This window comes from Protopterus annectens, chromosome 1.part0 (genome assembly GCF_019279795.1).
Source record: "Protopterus annectens isolate FY-2018-M chromosome 1.part0, PAN1.0, whole genome shotgun sequence".
NCBI classification, from domain to species: domain Eukaryota; kingdom Metazoa; phylum Chordata; order Ceratodontiformes; family Protopteridae; genus Protopterus; species Protopterus annectens.
The window spans coordinates 1,290,070,512-1,290,092,543 of NC_056725.1; the positions used below are offsets into that span (position 1 = coordinate 1,290,070,512).

Consider the following 22,032-nt stretch of genomic DNA (forward strand, 5'->3'; position numbering starts at 1 on the left):
CCAGCAAATAAGGTGATTTGCATTATGTGATCACCTCTGTGGCTGAACATTGCTGGGAGGTTCGTGTACGCTCCCAGCCTTTTTTCTGGATTGCTCAGCCTCTGAACTCCATGTTTGGCAAACGCCACTATGCTTACACGGAGATTAGCTCCATGTAAGCTTTATTGAATTACCCCGTGTTTTATCTTTTCTAGGAATATTAATATTAAAGAAAAACTTGAGCTAGGGACATATTTCTGCACCAATAAAAAAGCTATCAGCACCAAGAAGTGTGATGCCTGCAGACAATGTAAATATATTTTTGAAAGAAATTAATTGCATTTAAAAATTATTGACTTTAAATTTAAATTTACTTCAAGATATGACTAATAGCAAAGGTATAGTGTACTTGACTTTTTGTGATTTCTGTTTCTGTTTTGACATTGGTAATACAGAACGTCATTTTAAAAAACATATACAAGAGCATTATTACGACAGCAATGGAAAGATAGAAACTAGTTCTTTTTTTAAACACAAGACAGTTTGTAACTATAACAAATTGTTTTATTTTATTGTACTTGAACAAGTGATTTCAAACCCCAGCAGTCCTTGTGTTGAACAAAACTACTTAAATGTATAGGTTCACCATAGTATTTTAATGCACTATTTAATTTTATAAATAAGGTATCACTGCAAAAGTACATTAATAATAGCAGCACGTTTAGTATCAGGTATACATGTTCTACGTGATATTTCTTCACTGTCAGACAGTCATGCAAGTTCAGTGAAGTTCTTTATGATGATATGGCTATACAACAAAAAGGACATTCCAGGTTTAGTGTTTGAGGAATCACTGTTCGAGTAAACATCCATTCAATGAATAAACATAGACCCAATAAAAACATATATCCTAATAAAAAGCATATATAAATAGAAAACAATTTAACAGATACTTTATTATCTAAGCATGATAATGCCCTCCAGGGTGAGTATTTTGAGGGAAGTAATGGACCTTCGAGGGGTTCTGAGGCCCTCTGTCTTCCATATCAGGAAACATGACACCCCTAGGTGGACTGTTATTTTCCTGATAATGCACTCTCTGTCAGGGATTATTACACACATACTAGGGTTTAAGAAAATGGTAACTCTAGTTAATATGTGTATTCAATAGTGAATAATGAACCTAACATTTTTAGGCAGTGTGTCTTCTGCCATTCTTCATATTTATTTTATCTAGGATAAAAAAAATAAAAAAGTGTAGGAAATGTACTGTATTCACAGAAATGCTTTAGGAACATAGAAGCACTATTGCATTTATTCAAACAGCGAGGAAAGGACTTGTTTCATAGCTCTGTCTCTGTTTATTTATTAAACATTCTTCAGTATTATGGGATGCCTGGCTTAAGTGTCACATTAATGATCAACGTCCTTAAGTTTCATTTTACAAGACTGATTTTTCAGTATTTTTGAGATTTCTCCTTAGCCTGAAATAGAGCAAAATCAGAGTTAGCATATGTAAATAACAAGGGTGTGAGGGGGTGCAGCCAATCATGGTTAGGCTGCAGGATCCTGAAGCATCAGACCCCTCACACACACACACACACGCGCGAGTGCACACATGCGCACACACAATGCTTTACTTCACATACACATACCCATATAATTTTGCTGATAGCTGTATTTTTGAATTAACATTGCTACTAACCTGACTTCAGAGAACAGAAATATGCTTTTGATTAACTTTCTCAGAGGAACATTTGCAAATATTTATCAGAATCCTACAACTAACTGCATAGTCTACATACACACTGGCTTTTCATATGTGTAACATTTTGTTAAACACACCATTGTTTAGCAGATTCCTACAACAAACTGCATAGCCTACATACACACTAGCTTTTCATATGTGTAACATTTTGTTAACACATTTGTTTAGCAGATTCCTACAACTAACTGCATAGTCTACATACACACTGGCTTTTCATATGTGTAACATTTTGTTAACACACCCCATTGTTTAGCGGATTCCTACAACAAACTGCATAGCCTACATACACACTGGCTTTTCATATGTGTAACATTTTGTTAAACACCCCATTGTTTAGCAGATTCCTACAACAAACTGCATAGTCTACTTACACACCGGGTTTTCATATGTGTAACATTTTGCTAACAAACACCACGTGCATGTATGCAGTGGAACACTTGAATCATCTCCAGCAGCCTTCTCAAGATTAGATTTATCACACAAACTGTGTATCAGGTCATTACATGTAGTGTAGCACTAGACACAATTATATATTTTCTGCTTTGGCACATCCATTGAGATTAATGACTATTAGCAAAGTGAATTTTTAAAAGCTGCTGATACTCCTAGCAAAGTCTGCATAGAGAGGAACACACCCATTATGTACATAACTTTTTATTCCTATTTAGTACCTTGATGTCTACCAGTTTGTTTCAGTCTGAACTCACCACTGTTAATGTACCACATCTCAGTTTCTGATATGTTTTTAGTTTGTATGTTTTTTTCTTCTTTCCATAAATACAATCAAACAGTGATCCGCCCACAAACTGACAGCATCTAGCCAGTGCCAACCCAAATGCCATCCTAAACCTTAAAATAACAGAAAGTTTTTCTCATATATTCTGTCAGACTGCCATGTCTGTTTTTCTTTTAGGACATAACTGTGACAACATCGTGTTTCAGATATATCACGTTATCTAGCACAGTTATTGGATGTAACACCCCAAGACTGGCAGCTCAGAAGCCCTATAATAAGAACAATCACTTGGCCAGAGGATTTTGCATTCCTTTATTTAATTGAGTCAGTATCATTTTCCAAGTGAGCTCAGTGGTTATCACAACATTCCTAGACAGCAACTCATGTTCATAGGTTCATAGGGTCATAGGTTGTAAAGTTGACTTTGCCAATATTCTTTCCTTTCAGAAGAACTTATTCAAATCAATCATGTTTAAATGTTTTTATATTCTGGTATAAATGTTCTTCACAGTCCTAGTCATCATGCTGTTAGTAAAATAGCTTTTTCATTGCTGAACATTATTATTTAAACATGGTAATACCTCTAGTAACCTTTATTTATTAAAGGGTACCTGCTCTGCTATATATATCATTATGAATATTACATATGTAATAAACGATTATCTTAGTTTTGCACAGATCTTGAAGGGACAAGGTTTCAAGATAACCATATAAGATCCATTGGTGCTTGGCTTTGGTTCACCATCTGGAAGGTGAAAGGTGAAATGTTGCATCATAGCTCGGAAGAAGATGTAAAGATTTGTTCGTGCTAACCGTTCTCCTAGACATATCACGATGACCTATGTGTGAAGCAAATTGTTAAAAAAGATGAGAATAAAACACTTATAGAGTGAAATGGGCATACATAGCTACAATAGCATAACTAAATAAATGTCCATATGCACTGCTAAATAAGTATTCTAAAATATGTGACTTTTCTGAACACTCCAACACAATTCTTTTAGGTGTGTGTGTGTGAGCACATTTAATAAGTTAACCATTTTACATTTTAAATGATGGCAAATATTTAAAGAACACTCCATGAAAGTTCATACTTACATTTTAGTACAGCTGTAGTGAATTTTAAGGAAATTCAAGAGGTCTTAGTAGCTGCTAGGTGGCCTTTTGCCTGCAAAATTAACTGTCAGTCCATCTATTTCTTATAGAAATTTTGCCATGGTTCCTAGTAATGTTTTCTTATACATTTCTAATGCTGTGTGTAGGGCTTTGAGTGTTTGTCCATACAGAGATAACAAGGCAATTCACAATACTAGTAATAACAGAATGATTGTTAATGAACATCGAAGATGTTATAATTCCGGTGCTGTATATGCTCTGAGTTGTCCATATGAAAAGTATTATATTAAACAGGTTACTAAGATGTTTAGATTATGCATTTGAGGGACATTAAAATGTGGCATCTAGCTCTGTGGATGAACTAGTTGAAAAATTGGACAAGTTCTGCTTTATGTCCACTATTCACATTCTTGTAAACAGACTGGACTTTGTGAACTTACGTTTTTCAGTTGAAACAGACCAACATTGCATTCATGACTGGGATTCTTGCGGTTATTCTTTTGGTTATTCTCCACAGTTTTTGCAATGAAGTAATTTTATGTTCATCTTTGCAAATAAATCTCAACTAAAAATGTAAAATCTCATTCCAGATACTGTTTTTGTTCTTCATGTGCTGAAAATTGTGATTTGCACACATTCTTTTTAATGAGTTTTGTTGAATGCTATTCTGGTTGAATACTTAAGTTGGGGAATGTAACATTTATCAACCTTATGTTGTGTAACAACTTTTGACTTGTGCACCAGCCATTGTATACTGTGGAGTTACTGTATATAATTAAGAGTGTGAGGAATGAAGTAAGTTACCCAAACACTTCCCTCTCTGCAGTATTTTGTATTGTGTACTTAGCTGCAGGCTGTTTCCCAGCTGATGCTTTTATGCTGCTTTTTAAGGCTTTTCAATCATGTTTTACTTCTTTTAATTAAAACTTCATTAAAGTACATTTGATGTAGCCATTATTTTCTGGTTATTTTCACTAGTGTGCAACATTTGGGATTTTTAATAATCTTACCGTTTAATACTTAAAGCATTCATTTTGAAGGGATTGTAAATGACTGTACTATTGAAATATTATTAAAGAAACAATTTAATACAGGGTGACTGTGGTTTCTGAGTATACTTTTTGTTGACTTTTTATTTATTTTTAAATATATTGTGTTTCAGTAATGAGCTGTTCGATTAAGTAACTTTTATGTGCATTTGATGTGAGTGTGTACTGTTTTGTTTTAATTTGTATGTAGGGTTTATATATATATATATATATATATATATATATATCTATATATATATATATATATATAGATATATACACACACACACACACACACACGCATGCACACACACAGGCATACATACACACACGCACACACACACACACAGTATTTCATCATTTATTCAGAAATGACACCCCTAGGTGGACTGTTATTTTCCTGATAATGCACTCTCTGTCAGGGATTATTACACACATACTTGGGTTTAAAAAAATGGTAACTCTAGTTAATATGTGTATTCAATAGTGAATAATGAACCTAACATTTTTAGGCAGTGGGTCTTCTGCCATTCTTCATATTTATTTTATCTAGGATAAAAAAAATAAAAAAGTGTAGGAAATGTACTGTATTCACAGAAATGCTTTAGGAACATAGAAGCACTATTGCATTTATTCAAACAGCGAGGAAAGGACTTGTTTCATAGCTCTGTCTCTGTTTATTTATTAAACATTCTTCAGTATTATGGGATGCCTGGCTTAAGTGTCACATTAATGATCAACGTCCTTAAGTTTCGTTTTAGAAAACTGAGATTTCAGTATTTTTGAGATTTCTCCTTAGCCTGAAATAGAGCAAAATCAGAGTTAGCATATGTAAATAACAAGGGTGTGAGGGGGTACAGCCAATCATGGTTAGGCTGCAGGATCCTGAAGCATCAGACACACACACACACACACACACACACACACACACACACACACACACACACACACACACACACACACACACACACACACACACGTGTGAGTGCACACATGCGCACACACAATGCTTTACTTCACATACACATACCCATAACATTTTGCTGATAGCTGTATTTTTGAATTATCATTGCTACTAACCTCACTTCAGAGAACAGAAATATGCTTTTGATTAACTTTCTCAGAGGAACATTTGCAAATATTTATCAGAATCCTACAACTAACTGCATAGTCTACATACACAGTGGCTTTTCATATTTGTAACATTTTGTTAAACACCCCATTGTTTAGCAGATTCCTACAACAAACTGCATAGCCTACATACACACTGACTTTTCATATGTGTAACATTTTGTTAAACACCCCATTGTTTAGCAGATTCCTACAACTAACTGCATAGCCTACATACACACTGGCTTTTCATACGTGTAACATTTTGTCAACAAACTCCACGTGCATGTATGCAGTGGAACACTTGAATCATCTCCAGCAACCTTCTCAAGATTAGATTTATCACACAAACTGTGTATCAGATCATTACACGTAATGTAGCACCAGACACAATTATATATTCTCTGCTTTAGGACATCCATTGAGATTAATGACTATTAGCAAAGTGAATATTTAAAAGCTGCTGATACTCCCAGCAAAGTCTGCATAGAGAGGAACACACCCATTATGTACATAACTTTTTATTCCTATTTAGTACCTTGATGTCTGTCAGCTTGTTTCAGTCTGAACTCACCACTGTTAATGTACCACATCTCAGTTTCTGATATATTTTTAGTTTGTATGTTTTTTTCTTCTTTTCATAAATACAATCAAACAGTGATCCACCCACAAACTGACAGCATCTAGCCAGTGCCAGCCCAAATGCCATCCTAAACCTTAAAATAAGAGAAAGTTTTTCTCATATATTCTGTCAGACTGCCATGTCTGTTTTTCTTTTAGGGCATAGCTGTGACAACATCATGTTACAGATATCTCACGTTATCTAGCACAGTTATTGGATGTAACACCCCAAGACTGGCAGCTCAGAAGCCCTATAATAAGAACAATCACTTGGCCGGAGGATTTCACATTCCTTTATTTAATTGAGTCAGTATCATTTTCCAAGTGAGCTCAGTGATTATCACAACATTCCTAGACAGCAACTCATGTTCATAGGTTCATAGGTTCATAGGTTGTAAAGTTGACTTTGCCAATATTCTTTCCTTTCAGAAGAACTTATTCAAATCAATCATGTTTAAATGTTTTTATATTCTGGTATAAATGTTCTTCACAGCCCTAGTCATCATGCTGTTAGTAAAATAGCTTTTTCATTGTTGAACATTATTATTTAAACATGGTAATACCTCTAGTAACCTTTATTTATTAAAGGGTACCTGCTCTGCTATATATATCATTATGAATATTACATATGTAATAAACGATTATCTTAGTTTTGCACAGATCTTGAAGGGACAAGGTTTCAAGATAACCATATAAGATCCATTGGTGCTTGGTTTTGGTTCACCATCTGGAAGGTGAAAGGTGAAATGTTGCATCATAGCTGCGAAGAAGATGAAAAGCTTTGTTCGTGCTAACTGTTCTCCTAGACATATACGATGACCTATGTGTGAAGCAAATTGTTAAAAAAGATGAGAATAAAACACTTATAGAGTGAAATGGGCATACATAGCTACAATAGCATAACTAAATAAATGTCCATATGCACTGCTAAATAAGTATTCTAAAATATGTGACTTTTCTGAACACTCCAACACAATTCTTTTAGGTGTGTGTGTGAGCACATTTAATAAGTTAACCATTTTACATTTTAAATGATGGCAAATATTTAAAGAACACTCCATGAAAGTTCATACTTACATCTTAGTACAGCTGTAGTGAATTTTAAGGAAATTCAAGAGGTCTTAGTAGCTGCTAGGTGGCCTTTTGCCTGCAAAATTAACTGTCAGTCCATCTATTTCTTATAGAAATTTTGCCATGGTTCCTAATAATGTTTTCTTATGCATTTCTAGTGCTGTCTGTAGGGCTTTGAGTGTTTGTCCATACAGAGATAACAAGACAATTCACAATACTAGTAATAATAGAATGATTGTTAATGAACATCGAAGATGTTATAATTCCGGTGCTGTATATGCTCTGAGTTGTCCATGTGAAAAGTATTATATTAAACAGGTTACTAAGATGTTTAGATTATGCATTTGAGGGACATTAAAATGTGGCATCTAGCTCTGTGGATGAACTAGTTGAAAAATTGGACAAGGTTCTGCTTTATGTCCACTATTCACATTCTTGTAAACAGACTGGACTTTGTGAACTTACGTTTTTCTGTTGAAACAGACCAACATTGCATTCATGACTGGGATTCTTTCGGTTATTCTTTCGGTTATTCTCCACAGTTTTTGCAATGAAGTAATTTTATTTTCATCTTTGCAAATAAATCTCAACTAAAAATGTAAAATCTCATTCCAGATACTGTTTTTGTTCTTCAGGTGCTGAAAATTGTGATTTGCACACATTATTTTTAATGAGTTTTGTTGAATGCTATTCTGGTTGAATACTTAAGTTGGGGAATCTAACATTTATCAACCTTATGTTGTGTAACAACTTTTGACTTCTGCACCAGCCATTGTATACTGTGGAGTTACTGTATATAATTAAGAGTGTGAGGAATGAAGTAAGTTACCCAAACACTTCCCTCTCTGCAGTATTTTGTATTGTGTACTTAGCTGCAGGCTGTTTCCCAGCTGATGCTTTTATGCTGCTTTTTAAGGCTTTTCAATCATGTTTTACTTCTTTTAATTAAAACTTCATTAAAGTACATTTGATGTAGCCATTATTTTCTGGTTATTTTCATTAGTGTGCAACATTTGGGATTTTTAATAATCTTACCGTTTTAATACTTAAAGCATTCATTTTGAAGGGATTGTAAATGACTGTACTATTGAAATATTATTAAAGAAACAATTTAATACAGGGTGACTGTGGTTTCACAGTATACTTTTTGTGTTGACTTTTTTATTTATTTTTAAATATATTGTGTTTTCAGTAATGAGCTGTTCGATTCGTAACTTTTATGTGCATTTGATGTGAGTGTGTACTGTTTTGTTTAATTTGTATGTAGGGTTTATATATATATATATATATATATATATATATATCTATATATATATATATATATATAGATATATACACACACACACACACAAACACATGTATACACACAGGCATACACACACAGTCACACACACACACACACACACACACACACACACACACACACACACACACACACACACACACACACACACACACACACACACACACACACATAGTGTGTGTGTGTGTGCGTGTGTGTGTGTGTGTATTTATATATATATATATATATATATATATATATACACACACACAGAGAGGGAGATGGATAGATATAGATATGCATATAAAGACATATATATATATATATATATATATCATCATCTTCTTTCGGCTGTTCCCATTGGTCACCACAGAAGATCACCCGTTTCCATTTTTTCCTGTCCTCTGCATCTTGCTCTGTCACACCAACCACCTGCATGTCCTCTCTCACCACATCCATAAACCTTATCTTAGGCCTTCCTCTTTTCCTGTTGCCTGGTAGCTTCATCCTTTGCATCTTTTTCCCAATATACTCAGCATCCCTCCTCAGCACATGTCCAAACCAACGTAATCGTCCCTCTCTGGCTTTGTCTCCAAACCTTCCAACCTGGGCTGACCCTCTAATATACTTATTCCTAATCCTGTCCACCCTCGTCACACCCAGTGCAAATCTTAACATCTTTAATTCTGCCACATCCAGCTCAAACTCCTGCCTTTTTGTCAATGCCACTGTCTCCAACTCATATAACATAGCTAGTCTCACTACCCTCTTGTAGACCTTCCCTTTCACTCTTACAGGTACTCGTCTGTCACAAATCACTCCTGACACTCTTCTCCACCCACTCCATCCTGCCTGTACTCTCTTCTTCACCTCTCTTCCACACTCACCATTACTCTGAACTACTGACCCCAAGTATTTAAACTCATCCACTTTCACCACCTCTACTCCTTGCATCCTCACCATTCCTCTATCCTCCCTCTCATTCACACACATATATTCTATCTTAGTCCTGCTGACCTTCATTCCTCTTCTCTCTAGAGCATATCTCCATCTCTCCAGGGTCTCCTTCACCTGTTCCCTACTCTCACTACAGATCACAATGTCATCTGCAAAAATCATAGTCCACGGGGACTCCTGTCTGATCTCGTCTGTCAACCTGTCCATCATCATTGCAAATAAGAAATGGCTCAGAGCCGATCCTTGATGTAACCCCACCTCCACCTTAAATGCATCCGTCACTTCCACCGCAGACCTCACCACTGTTACACTACCCTCGTACATATCCTGTACCACTCTTACATACTTTTCTGACACTCCTGACTTCCTCATACAATACCACAACTCCTCTCTAGGCACCCTGTCATATGCTTTCTCTAAGTCTACAAAAACACAATGCAACTCCTTCCGACATTCTCTGTACTTCTCTATCAACACTCTCAGAGCAAAGATCGCATCTGCAGTGCTCTTTCCTGGCATGAAACCATACTGCTGATCACTAATCATCACATCCCTTCTTAACCTTAGATCATTAATATTCCAAAACATGCATGTTGACTGGACAGCCCGACCAGCGTACCTGCTGTAAATTAAGCATATACCAGTAAAAGAGGCCAGCTTTGCAGTACCACTGAGTATCCACACTTTCTATTTGTTTATGCTTGGGAATAGAGTAAAATATGAAAAAGTCTGGTATGTTCTGCAAAACTAAAGAAACAGAAACCTACCATATTTTCCATGTATTTCTGCACTGTGCCTATTAAAACCTCATTTTTTAAACTGGAAACAAAAAAACAGCAACAATGGAGATTCTCTCTTCTCCATTGCTTCCCTGCTCCTCACGGCTGTACTGTGCATGTGTGGAAACGCAAGTCCCATATGCATGTAGAGTACATCAGCAGACAGAAGACAATTCTGAAAGTGTGACAAAAAATCAGACTTCTAGATTCCAAATTTTACACTAGTTTAAACAAAAGTTACTTAAACATCAAGAAATGTGCCAAGTAGAAAAATGCATTTCTGGCAAAAAAGGACCTGATCATAAAAAGTAAACTGCATAGTCTTAAACTAGCAAAAAACAGAACTAAACTAAAATGCTAACAAATCTTATAATAACCAGAAACTTACCAAATACCCTAAAATATACATCAAAAGTCACATTATTACTAAAGTAGAAAATCACCCAATAGATGACCTTTCAAGAAAGTCTATACAAATCACATATAGCCCTATTCAACAGGCATCATCAACAATTAAAGTAATTATCTAATTTATGACATCCTTAAAGAATAAATGGGACACAGTTATTCAAGCTCAAAGTTACAGTAAAAGAATAAACTGATGAATGATATATGTAGTCATCTCGTGCATATGTTTCATTAAATATTTCATAGTGTAAGATTAGGGAATTCAGTTTTGTTCTTACTGACACTTGTTTCCTCAGTGTATAATAAAAGCTGTTTTGTGTATCCCACTCTGGATCAGTTTATATGCATACATGCCATGGACATGCATGTGCATAACACCCGCTAAGGAATTGCACCTCCTAATTAAAATTGCACAGGTACTGAGATGGTCATCAATTTCAACATTTGTATTAATCTGAAATGCATGAGAGTCAGTGCTATTTGAAGTAGATGAGGTAACCTAATTACCAGGAGTGTTACATAACCTTACAGTTTAAACTAAGGTCTGGAGCTGGAAGCATAGTATAACAAGAAAAGAGTGACTATTTTACCAGGTTGATAAAATATTCTAATCCACCAGCAAAGTTTAAAATATTTTTACTACATTCAGTGAACTGGTGCCGGGGATGAAAAGTACTCCATGCAGCCCTGCATCAAAGCTGGCATGTGAGTAAGTGGACACTCAAACTTCCACTATTCATTTAATTGTTTGTCTAGTATTGTGATGATTTATTGTATCAGCCTACTGTGTATGCACAGGACAATGTATTGTTACCATTCCAATGGACAGAAGTAAGCCATTGTCCAGTAATATGAAGCTATACAGGTCAATTGTCCTCAATGTGAAAGGCACGTGTCCAACAAAGATATCACGAGTACCATCACTTTAGCAATTTTCATGTTTCTTTACTTTCAGTCTGATTTATGAGTTGAAATAAAAGTCAGTGGAAGAGGAAAGAAAGGATCTGTGGCAGCTTGTGGCAGTTTGTGGCAGAGTGCAATCTAGTAAAGTTCACTGAAAGTAAACAATACTTTTCAAAATCAATTTTTTATGAAGCACAAAATATTGTAAATTACTGGTCCTTGATCATAAAGTGCAAGCCAAGAATGTTTCAGGTGAGCTCATGTAAAATCACTTTCAGTGGATTGCTAACACTTCTGAAAATATTTGCAAAAGCAATGTCATTCAATGCTTTTATCAAGGGCAAACTACTGTACAGTTCTTCTTCTTATCACCTTTTCTTTCATCTAAATCATGTCAGAGTCATTTCAGTTGCTTAGTGTTGCTTCTGACAGAGATTGTGAAACATTTTTTTAGCCAAGTGCTCACTGCTTAAACAATGATTCTGTGGCAGTGAATTTTGTAAGCACTACTGACAGTACCTGTGAAAGTAATGCTTTTCTTATCAAAAACAAAATGCTGCACATTGTCTCATATAATCATACTTGAGGATACAGAAAGAAACCTAGCAGTTGCTTTAAGAGCTGTGGGAAAAAGACCCAGTATCCATGATGCTGTACAATCAAATCCAAGGAGACATTAGACACAATGAGGGAAGACCTCATATCACCTAATTTACATGACACTGAATTGTAGTTAACTTCTGTGTGTATTAATCTGCATGTCTTGGTGTAGTTAGCACTAATGGGCAATGCATTATGTTGACACAGGCATCCCTTCTCATTCACGATCCTACACACATACACACAGTAAAAATACACACACACACAAACAAACACACACACACACACACACACACACACACACACACACACACACACACACACACACACACACACACACACACACACACTAAGTATTGACACACATACACTAACAGAATCCACTCACAAACTATAACACACACACACCTGATACCCACACACACTCAGACTTCAGTGCATTACTTCTATGGATTAGCCGCTCTCCCTCATCCTGCACATATTTTCTAACACTGAAATGCACAGGTGCACATGACTAAATTGCTGTTTTCATTGATGCATTATGTGTACTACCTAGTATGGGTATCTATAAATCGCCCTATTATACCATTTGCCCTTCTGAATAGTGCATCAGGATGCTAATGGACCTAATTAGCATAGGGTCCACCCTTTGATTACCACACTTGGATGCAGGGCCAAATGTCTTGCTTTTCAGTAGGCATACCTACAAGAATATCCAGATTTTTACCTCATATTTTGGCCTGTTTCTAAGTTATTGAGGACTGAAACTCATTTTTACCCTTCAGAAAATTCATGCTAAACCTGTTATTCTATCAACTATCTAAGTTTTAAGAGCAATAATTAAACATCCATATTTCTGGCCTTTGTCATCCCATTATTTATGGCCTTATCCAGATTTCTTTCTCTAAGAGGTTGACAGATATGTCAATAGGTCAGAGACACACTAGTAACCAGTAAGGGCATTATGAACTAGGACACCATTGCAGAGTGCTTGAAGCAATTGCAAGGCTTTGCATACATTGCAATTTTAGGATTTGTGTTTTGCGTTACATCTGAGTTTCTTGGTTTGTCGAACTTAATTGTTCTTGATGTATTCTTCAGAACCTCTGGGTATGTTGGGGGGAGTCAATGTGAATGTGTTGTCACAGGTGGTGGTGCTGCTCAGAGTTTAGGCTTGTCATAGATACTTAATCTCAACAAAAGGTGCATTTATGTGAATATGAGCCAGTCCTTTGGATATCTAATATAACCTTCATCTAAGTCTTTAAAAGGCCATGTAGTACCTCCATACATAATGTAAAGTAAGATATTTAATATTTAACACATAAAATTCTAAGTAGTAAGTATTACTAATCAAAGTATAGCTAAATTTTATCAAAAAGGTTACTTAACTGGTAAATTTTGTAATATGCTTACTTTTTAAAACAAAGTATGTCTTTTACTTATTCTGCTCACGGCAACTTTACAGGACAATACTCTGTACTGATATAAAATTGAGATGTTAAACATGAGCTGCGAAATAAGTTTAATTGTTTAGGTATTAGGGAATGTAACTTGCTACAGGTTTAAGGATAGAATGGGATGGGAAATGAAGTTTAATTATTTTAAGGGCGTGCCTTCAAAGTATGAACTTGTCAGGATCACTAATAGGAGTGAATCCTATAGAAGTAAAAGGGGCTTCTGACATTAAATTAACATAAGGGCTGACAACTAAGAATCACTGGACTTACAAATACAACAAAAGCAAGGAGGATGAACTGGGGAAAATCAGATTTATTCATTAAGAAGTCTGATCTGGCAATTTTCTTAAGAAGACCTTGAACTGCTATTGTTTGTTAACTTAAAAAAAAGTACTATTTCCAGTTCTTCTGATAAACCAGATAGCTAATTTCTGCTAGGCTTCACAAAGAGAAATCAAAATTTTGCTTTCTCAGTTTCAGCTTAAAACACATACCCACACACTCTCTCTCTCTCTCACACACACACACACACACACACACACACACACACACACACACACACACACACACACACACAAGCTGTTAAACACACAGACACACCTACACGAGCTGTTAAGTTGCTCAACTGTGGTTTAGGTGATAGCTTTCCTGCCTGCTTAAGTTGGTCAATAGAAAAGCTGTCGACTTTTGTATGAGATCGGTATGATTCTGTGGATGTGAAATATGCTCTAAAACCTCTCCAAAAATCCACACTATTCAAATAAATGAAATAAAAACTCAGAAAATGAATTCAAACACAAAGAAATGAACAACATTATGACAAATTTAATTCACAAATATATTGTAGTGCTGTTCATTTCTCTGTGTTCAAATTCATTTTCTGAGTTATAGAATATGCTCTTTCCTTTGTATTATGCAATCTTGGAGTTGATATACTTAATTGGTATATTTAATTAGCAGGGAGTTTCAGGTGGGCTTACCCCCTTGCAAAAACATTGTTTTTAATTTGGATGCAGGGAGGTAATGTCTCAGAGCAAATGTATTACATTGTCAATATTCCAGGCAAGGGGATAGATTGTGGTTGTGTATGTGTGAGTGTATGTGTTTAGGGTTAGGATTAGGGGATAGATTTAGTTTATGTGTTTGTATGCGTGTGTGTGTGTGTGTATGCGTGTCTGAGCTGTATTATGTAGTGTTAGCATTATGGGAAGGGCTTTTTTTAAGTTAAGATGCATGTTAGGGTTAGGAGCAGAAACAGGTTTAGGGTTAGCGCATGTAACTGCATCCAAACAATCATGCCATATAGTTTTCTTTTTGTTCTACTTTGCTCCTAATGACTGCAGAATCATCATCCCCTTTTTGGCCAACTGGCCTATTTATTTTTACACCACCAGGGCTGAGGGCTGATGAAGAAGAACCATCATTAAGGCGGCCATCATGGATAATTCACTATTTGTTTTCATAGATTCATAGATTAGTACTAAGCTAACTGCCCTTGCGGGCTATTGTAAGCCTAGCCAATTATTCCTTGTGAGACTCAAACCCTGCACCTTGTGTTTTTAAGGCAAACACCTTAACCATTAGGCCATCCTCCCAACCCCAAAAACTTCTTTTTAGACTTACCCACCACCCACAGCCAGATAATGATAACTTAGATGAGTGGTTTGCAATGAATATCAGTGCTGAGACAACTTAAACTTCTGCAAGGGGTTGCTGTCAACAGGGTGCCCCTTTTCACCCATGTGGGGTAGTTCACAGTTATTTCTACCAGTACTCATCATTTAAATCATCCTGTGTGCATATGTATGCCTCTTTGCTCATGTACTCTCCCCAAGATATGCATATTCATCCTCCGTACCTGTGCTATCAAGCACCTGAGGTGCTAATTAAGCTTGGGTCACCGAGGATGCAATCATGGTATTATCTCTCTATGCCACTTGTACAAATAATTTAATAGTGTAATTTAGAATAGATTAGCTTCAGCCAGACTTACTTCTTGGATGAAACTGGAAAGAAATTCAAGGAGAACATTAAATGAAAGAGAATGATGTACAGATGTGATCTGGAGATAACAGAAATAGAAATGAAGCAACAGACTGAAAAGAAGGTGGAAACAGGCTAAAGATTGGGACCAGCTCTACATGTAGAAAGTAGATACAGAAAGAAGTAGAAGGGAAATGGAACATTTTGAAGTATGGAAGGGAAGAATGATTTGGAAGATAAACCAAGGACAATGTAGCATAGAAAAGAAACTGGATATGTTTACTTAAACAAGTGTTAGGGCAAGGAAGTGGTGTGAAGAAGAAAGAGTAAAAAGAGAGAAAGATTGTGTGAAGGAGAATGTCCAACAACAAAAAATAGAATGGCTGCAGGGAGAATACACAGAGGAAGATTATAGTGTGGAGATGAACAAATGAAAGGGTTTATCTAAAAGCAAGATGGACAAGGAAGGCTGCATGAATGCAGCTACTTGGGTAGTATAAGGGATGTGGCAAATGAGTCAAGGGGTCAAATGGTCATAGCCTATTCAGGATCAACAATTATGAATTATCCACAAATGGGGTATAACATTTGCCTGGCATAGGAGATAAAGGGTAGAAAAAGAAGTGGAGTTGAGGAGAGGAAGAAACTGAGACAAAAGTATCCTGCACATGAATACAGACAAATACCCTGGGATTCAATAAACTCCATGCAGGAATAGTGCTATTCCTGCACAGAGTGGTTCATGTCCGTGTAGCACAGCAGCGCGCCTTGCATATTAATGAAGGCACGCTGCTGTTTAACCTACATGGACACGAACCGTGAACAAGTGCAGGGGGCGTGTTCGAGTAGTGCACGGACATTGAACACGCCCCCCGCACCCAGAAAGTGCCATACAGCACTTTTTAATATGATTTGGCATAATATTAGAGAATTTCTCTAATATTATGCCAGTATTTCAGTGTCTGCAAACAGTGAAATGAAATAAATGATCATTTCATTGTCCGCGGACGCTGAAATACATACGACAGCAGTTAAGCAATGCAAGGGATATGTGACAGGTTATATGGCACACCTCCTGCATTGTAAAAGTGCCGTACGACACCTCGCAACCAGCTAAAGCAGGTAATGTGTACAAAGGCACAAATAATGGGGGATAAAACCCTGACAAGAGACACATCATACATATTGCCCACACAAACTTAAAAAGTTTAAGAAAACAGGTCATGCATTAGCATGAATTACAGAAGGATAGAAGTCTGAAAGCAAATGTATGCCAATATTCCCTGACAGCAGTCCATGTGGATAAAGGCACAAATAATGGGGGGACAAAACACTAAAAATAGGGACACTTCTGAAATATTTCCCTCATACACTTAGAAAGTTGATAGAAAACAAGATATGTATTAGCATGAATCTCTGAAGGATAGAAGCCTGAAAGCCAAATGTATGTCATTATTTCCTGACTGCAGTCCTTAGTGACTCAATGACTTGTCAGAACACCTCAATACTCACTATATAACATAATAATAATATCATATTTTTTTTCTAAGCTAAGGAATGTTTAGGTGTAGCTAAGCGGGTGTGCTCATTATGGTCCTTCGCTTACCATAGCTTTAACAACCCATAGGAGATAAATACAAATATACAGCTAAAATTCCCAAGCCAAGATAGTATAGGTTCATAGGTTCATAGGTAGATACTAGGCTATCTGCCCTAGGGCATTTATAAGCCTAGCCAGAGTGTATTTGGCTTCCGCCTCCCTATTAGATTAGCCTACTGTGCCTCTGTAAAGTAGGTCACAGAAGGTACCCTTTTAAGATTAGTTTACTGTGCCTCTGTCTAGCAGGGACACAGAAGAGATCCCAGGGGTGAATTTGTGATTTCCCATCCACGCGTCCAGATTTTGCTTGAAGAGGGTCAGCGAGGGGCTATGTCTAACATGAATTGGGATTCTATTCCAGAGTGAGGGGAGCCTCTGGGAAATGAATCTGTCCCTCCAGCATGTCCTATTTATTTTTGTGCTGAGGTTTAAGTCCCTGGAGCATGTAGCTCTAAGGGACTTGGACTTTTTGAGGTGGAGCATGTCCATTAATTCTGGGTTTGACATGGCTTTGTACGTCAGGCATAGATCGTCTCTGAGTAGGCGGTAAGCAACTGAGTAGAGCTGGAGTTTCTTTAGTCGAGCTGCATAGGACATCTGTTTGTAGCCCATGATCCTCTTGGTGAGGTAGTTTTGGGGTCTCTCCAGTTGCTGCAGGTGTCGGGTAAGGTACATCCCAAAAGGGGCATTGTATTCAATTATGGACCTGATGAGTGACGAGTAGAGGGGCACAATGACCTCTCTTGATCTAGATGCGAACCCTTTTGTGATAAGGTGGGCTATATAGAAGGTCTTTCTAACCACTTTGGCAACGTGATTATCAAAGGAGAGATTACTATCTACGTTGGTCCCCAAATCTCTAATTACTTCTTCTGTACTTAATGGATTACCACCTATGTGGTAATTTGTGGGCACCTTGTTTTTCCCAAAGTGGATGACTATGCACTTTTTAGCATTTAGCTTGAGGCCGTGGCTCTGGCACCAAGCATCCGTCTCTGTGAGACCCTTTTGGAGGATGCTTGTGTCAGCTGGAGATTCGATTATGGCCCCCAGTTTGCAGTCATCTGAGAACTATGTCAGCCATAACCCCCCCGTGTTAGCCTGAACCTCAGAGAAGTATATACTGAACAAGAGAGGTCCCAGAACTGAGCCCTGTGGGATGACACTTGTAACTGGTTTGGATTTGGACATGGCATCTGCGATTCTGACCATGTTGGTTCTATCTCTGAGCCAGTTTGCAGCCCATCTTGTGATATAGGGGTTGATATTTAAGCTGGTAAGCTTATTTATGATGCCCAAGTGGGGTATTGTGTCGAAGGCTTTTGCGAGGTCCAGGTAGGCTGTGTGGACTACCTTGCCCTCATCTATGGCTTTGGTAACTGTTTCAAAGAAATCAACTAGGTTTAAGAGGCAAGATCTGCCCTTAACAAAGCCGAATTGGGTAGGGTCCAGTGTCTTTGTTTATGAGTTCCATGATAATACGCTCCATAGCTTTACAGACCAGACTAGTCAGGCTTATGGGGCGATAGTTTCCAGGGTCCGTTGTGGCACCACCTTTGTGGAGTGGGACCACTGTAGCTGTGCACCATTATTTGAGCACATATCCTGTAGTAAGGCTAAGTTTGAACAGTGACTTAATGTGAGGGTTCAGTTCTTCTTGGAGCTCGTGTATGACACAGCCTGGGACACCGTCCGGTCCCATAGATGCTGTGTTTTTTGCTTTGGAAAGGGCAGCTTTCACCTGTGCATCTGTGATGTCAGGGAGGTTACATTCAGTTGGGATAGGCATTTGCTCCTTTGGGGGGGAAGGGGGGGTTTGCGCTGAATCTGTCTGCCAGGATGTTGGCTATGTCTGTAGGTTCGGTATATTTTGTACCGTTATGCAACAATTCAGAGCATATCTGGGAGTTTCCGCCCATGTTTCTGACATAACTAAAGAAGGCCTTGTGATTATCTTTAATGTCTAGGGCAATTTTTCTTTCAAAACTGGCCTTTGATGATTTTATGAAGGATCGAAGTTTCTTGCTAATACTGATCAGAGATGCCTTGCCTTTTTGGGATTTTGCTCTGTCATGTAGAAGCTTCCTCCTTCTGTTGTATAGCTTATTTATGGCCGGGGTCCACCAGACTGGTCTCCTGTTTTTGGAGGAGTGAATCTTGGTTTTATTTGGGATAGCATGATCCATGCATTCCTGCAGGTGCTCATAGAATGCATTTGTAAAAGATTCTACGGATTGAGCTGTATTATCCTCTGGCCCAGGGGCTTTGAAGGATTCCACCTCAGTCTTGAGAAGTGCAAAGTTGGCTTTTGAGAAATTCTTTACAGTGATTTCCTTGGCTGGGGGTGGAGATGGGATATGGATGTCCAGGGAAATTTGTTTATGGTCTGATCTTACCAATGAGGGGTTTACCTCTGGTGTGGAACGTAGAGTCTCCATGTTGGTGATGATCAGGTCCAATATGTTGTTCCCTCTTGTGGGAGTGGTGACCAGTTGTTCCATTGCGTTAGAGTTTATAAATTCAGGGAACCGTTGGGTGAGGGTGTTTGGGCTTGAGTAGTTTTCCCAGTCAATGTTTGGGTAGTTGAAGTCACCCAATAACATAGTGTTTGGAGAGACCTTCATATTCTCCAGTGTTCTCAGGAATGCCAAGTGGGGTTCCTGTAATAGTGAGGGTGTTCTGTAGCAGGCTACAAACTGAAAGGCAGTTTTGCCCACTGTTAGTTGTACAGGGATGGTTTCCGATGCTTCGTGCAGTGCCACTAACCTGGAGGTGTAGGTATCTTTGATGAATATAGATACTCCCCCTCCTTTTGTGCTTCGGTCCAAGTTTTGGAGCCGAAACACATGGTATGAGTTATAATCTGGTAGTGCTGGGGTGCTCTCAGGAGCCTTGAACCAGGTTTCTGTTACTGCACAGTCATCGACTTTCTCCATACTGAGGAGAGCCTTGAGTGCGTGTATCTTGAGGTTTAGACTTCTGGCATTGAGTAGCATTACCTTGAGTTTTTTTTATCCTTGGGTTGTCTATGGAGGTGGGTTTGTCCTTTGAGCCTTGCCTAAAAAAGGCACTATGGGGGTGGCAAGAGCCTTGGCCAGTATACAAAAGCCTAAGGGTGACAGGTGCAAGCCGTCCCTAGCGAAGCAACGTGGCTTGTCGAACATGTCATCCCAGGCTGACAGACACTGGATCCCCTTTGAATGACACTAATACTTTAGCCAATTGTTGAAACTGATCATTTTGTCTTTATACTGTGGCATCATTCTTGGTGAGGGCAAGATGCTACTCAAGGTCAGGGTCATACCAGCCTGGGCTACATGGTCAGAGAGCTCCTCTATGTCTCTTTCATGTAGTCCAGGGAGGTACATCTCAGGTCATTCACACCAGCAGGGACAATGATGGAGTCATACTTGTACTTGCTTTGGAGTGACCTGAGTGCTTGCATTATGTGGCGGATCCTGGCCCGACAGGAAGCTTACAGTGACCTTCTCCTTGTTCAGTCTGGTGAGCGGGACGTCAGTGTGCCGGACAATAGAGTCCCCTATAACAAGTGTATTTGGTGTGTTGTTTGGCCTTAAGGGCTGTGACTGTGAGGCACACTGATTTTGTGAGATATGTGATTTGTGGGTATTGTTGAGGGGTGGCTGTTGCTTGGATATCTGCTTAGGAGGTCTTTGCTGTTTAGGCAGATTTTTATTTAGAGCCTCCGAGTATGTTTTTGTGTGTTTATGTGTTGGGTATGTAGATGCAATAGGTCTGTGTGAGACTGGATTTGTGGTGTGGGTGGTTACCATTTCCTCCTGACTGACTGTGCCAGTCTTGGGTTGAGAGAGCTCTGCCTCCAGTTTGGCTGTGTAACTGCATCTCTCATATGTATTAGAGTTTGTTGGAAGGAGGCAAGGGTTGTCTGTGTACATAAGGCAATTGTAACATTGCCTCAAAATTCCCAGAGTCACCAGCTGGACTTGAGAGTAACCTTGAAAATGACCCCTGGACATACCAGATTAGTATAGGGAACTGTTTTTTTACTGATCAGATTAGGGAAGGGAACTGATTTTTCACTTGATCAGGAAGGACCAATCGGGAGCCTAATACTTATGAGAAGTCAAGGAGGGTGTAGTGCTTAATTAGTTAGTGTTTCCTTATAAGAGCTGAGTAAGTGCAGGGCTTTAGAAAGAGAATAGAGTGATTACTTTGAGAGTTTGAACAATTCTAGTGATTAGAGTCCCATCTTTGCATACAGGCATTTGTGGTTCAAGTACCAAGACAGACAAGTTAGTTTTATATGGGAAAGCAGTGTTAAATTATTTTTTTAAACTGAAATTATGTAGTAATTGTTTTTTGTCAACCAGGGTAGTATAGCTGGTATAAAATGGAAGTGTGAGTGCATATTTATTTATCTTATTATTTTACATTTGTTTACCAGGAGTGTCCACTGGGCTGGAGTGAACCCATTTTCAGTGGAGGCCTGGGGAGAAATGCTCCAAATAGACATTTATTAACAAGTAATCAGAAAATATTTTTCTTTACAACAAATAAACAGAAAATATTGTTCTTAGCAACAGGTTCAGACATACAGTTAGGTTACAGATTGAGGTTATAAAACATAATATGGTTAAAGCAAATTAAAA

The 22,032-nt window shown here is 37.9% G+C and overlaps 1 protein-coding gene across 1 annotated transcript in view; it reads right to left on the minus strand.

Annotated features, from left to right (window-relative positions):
• Positions 1-6,635: 6,635 nt before the first annotated feature.
• LOC122797659 (cytochrome P450 2D15-like) overlaps positions 6,636-22,032 on the minus strand; it is a 685,649-nt gene continuing 670,252 nt past the window's right edge. The window contains exon 9 of the mRNA XM_044066203.1: positions 6,636-7,178. Within this exon, the coding sequence (XP_043922138.1) occupies positions 7,000-7,178 (179 nt within the window). The 3' untranslated portion in view covers positions 6,636-6,999. The remainder of the gene's footprint in view (positions 7,179-22,032) is intronic.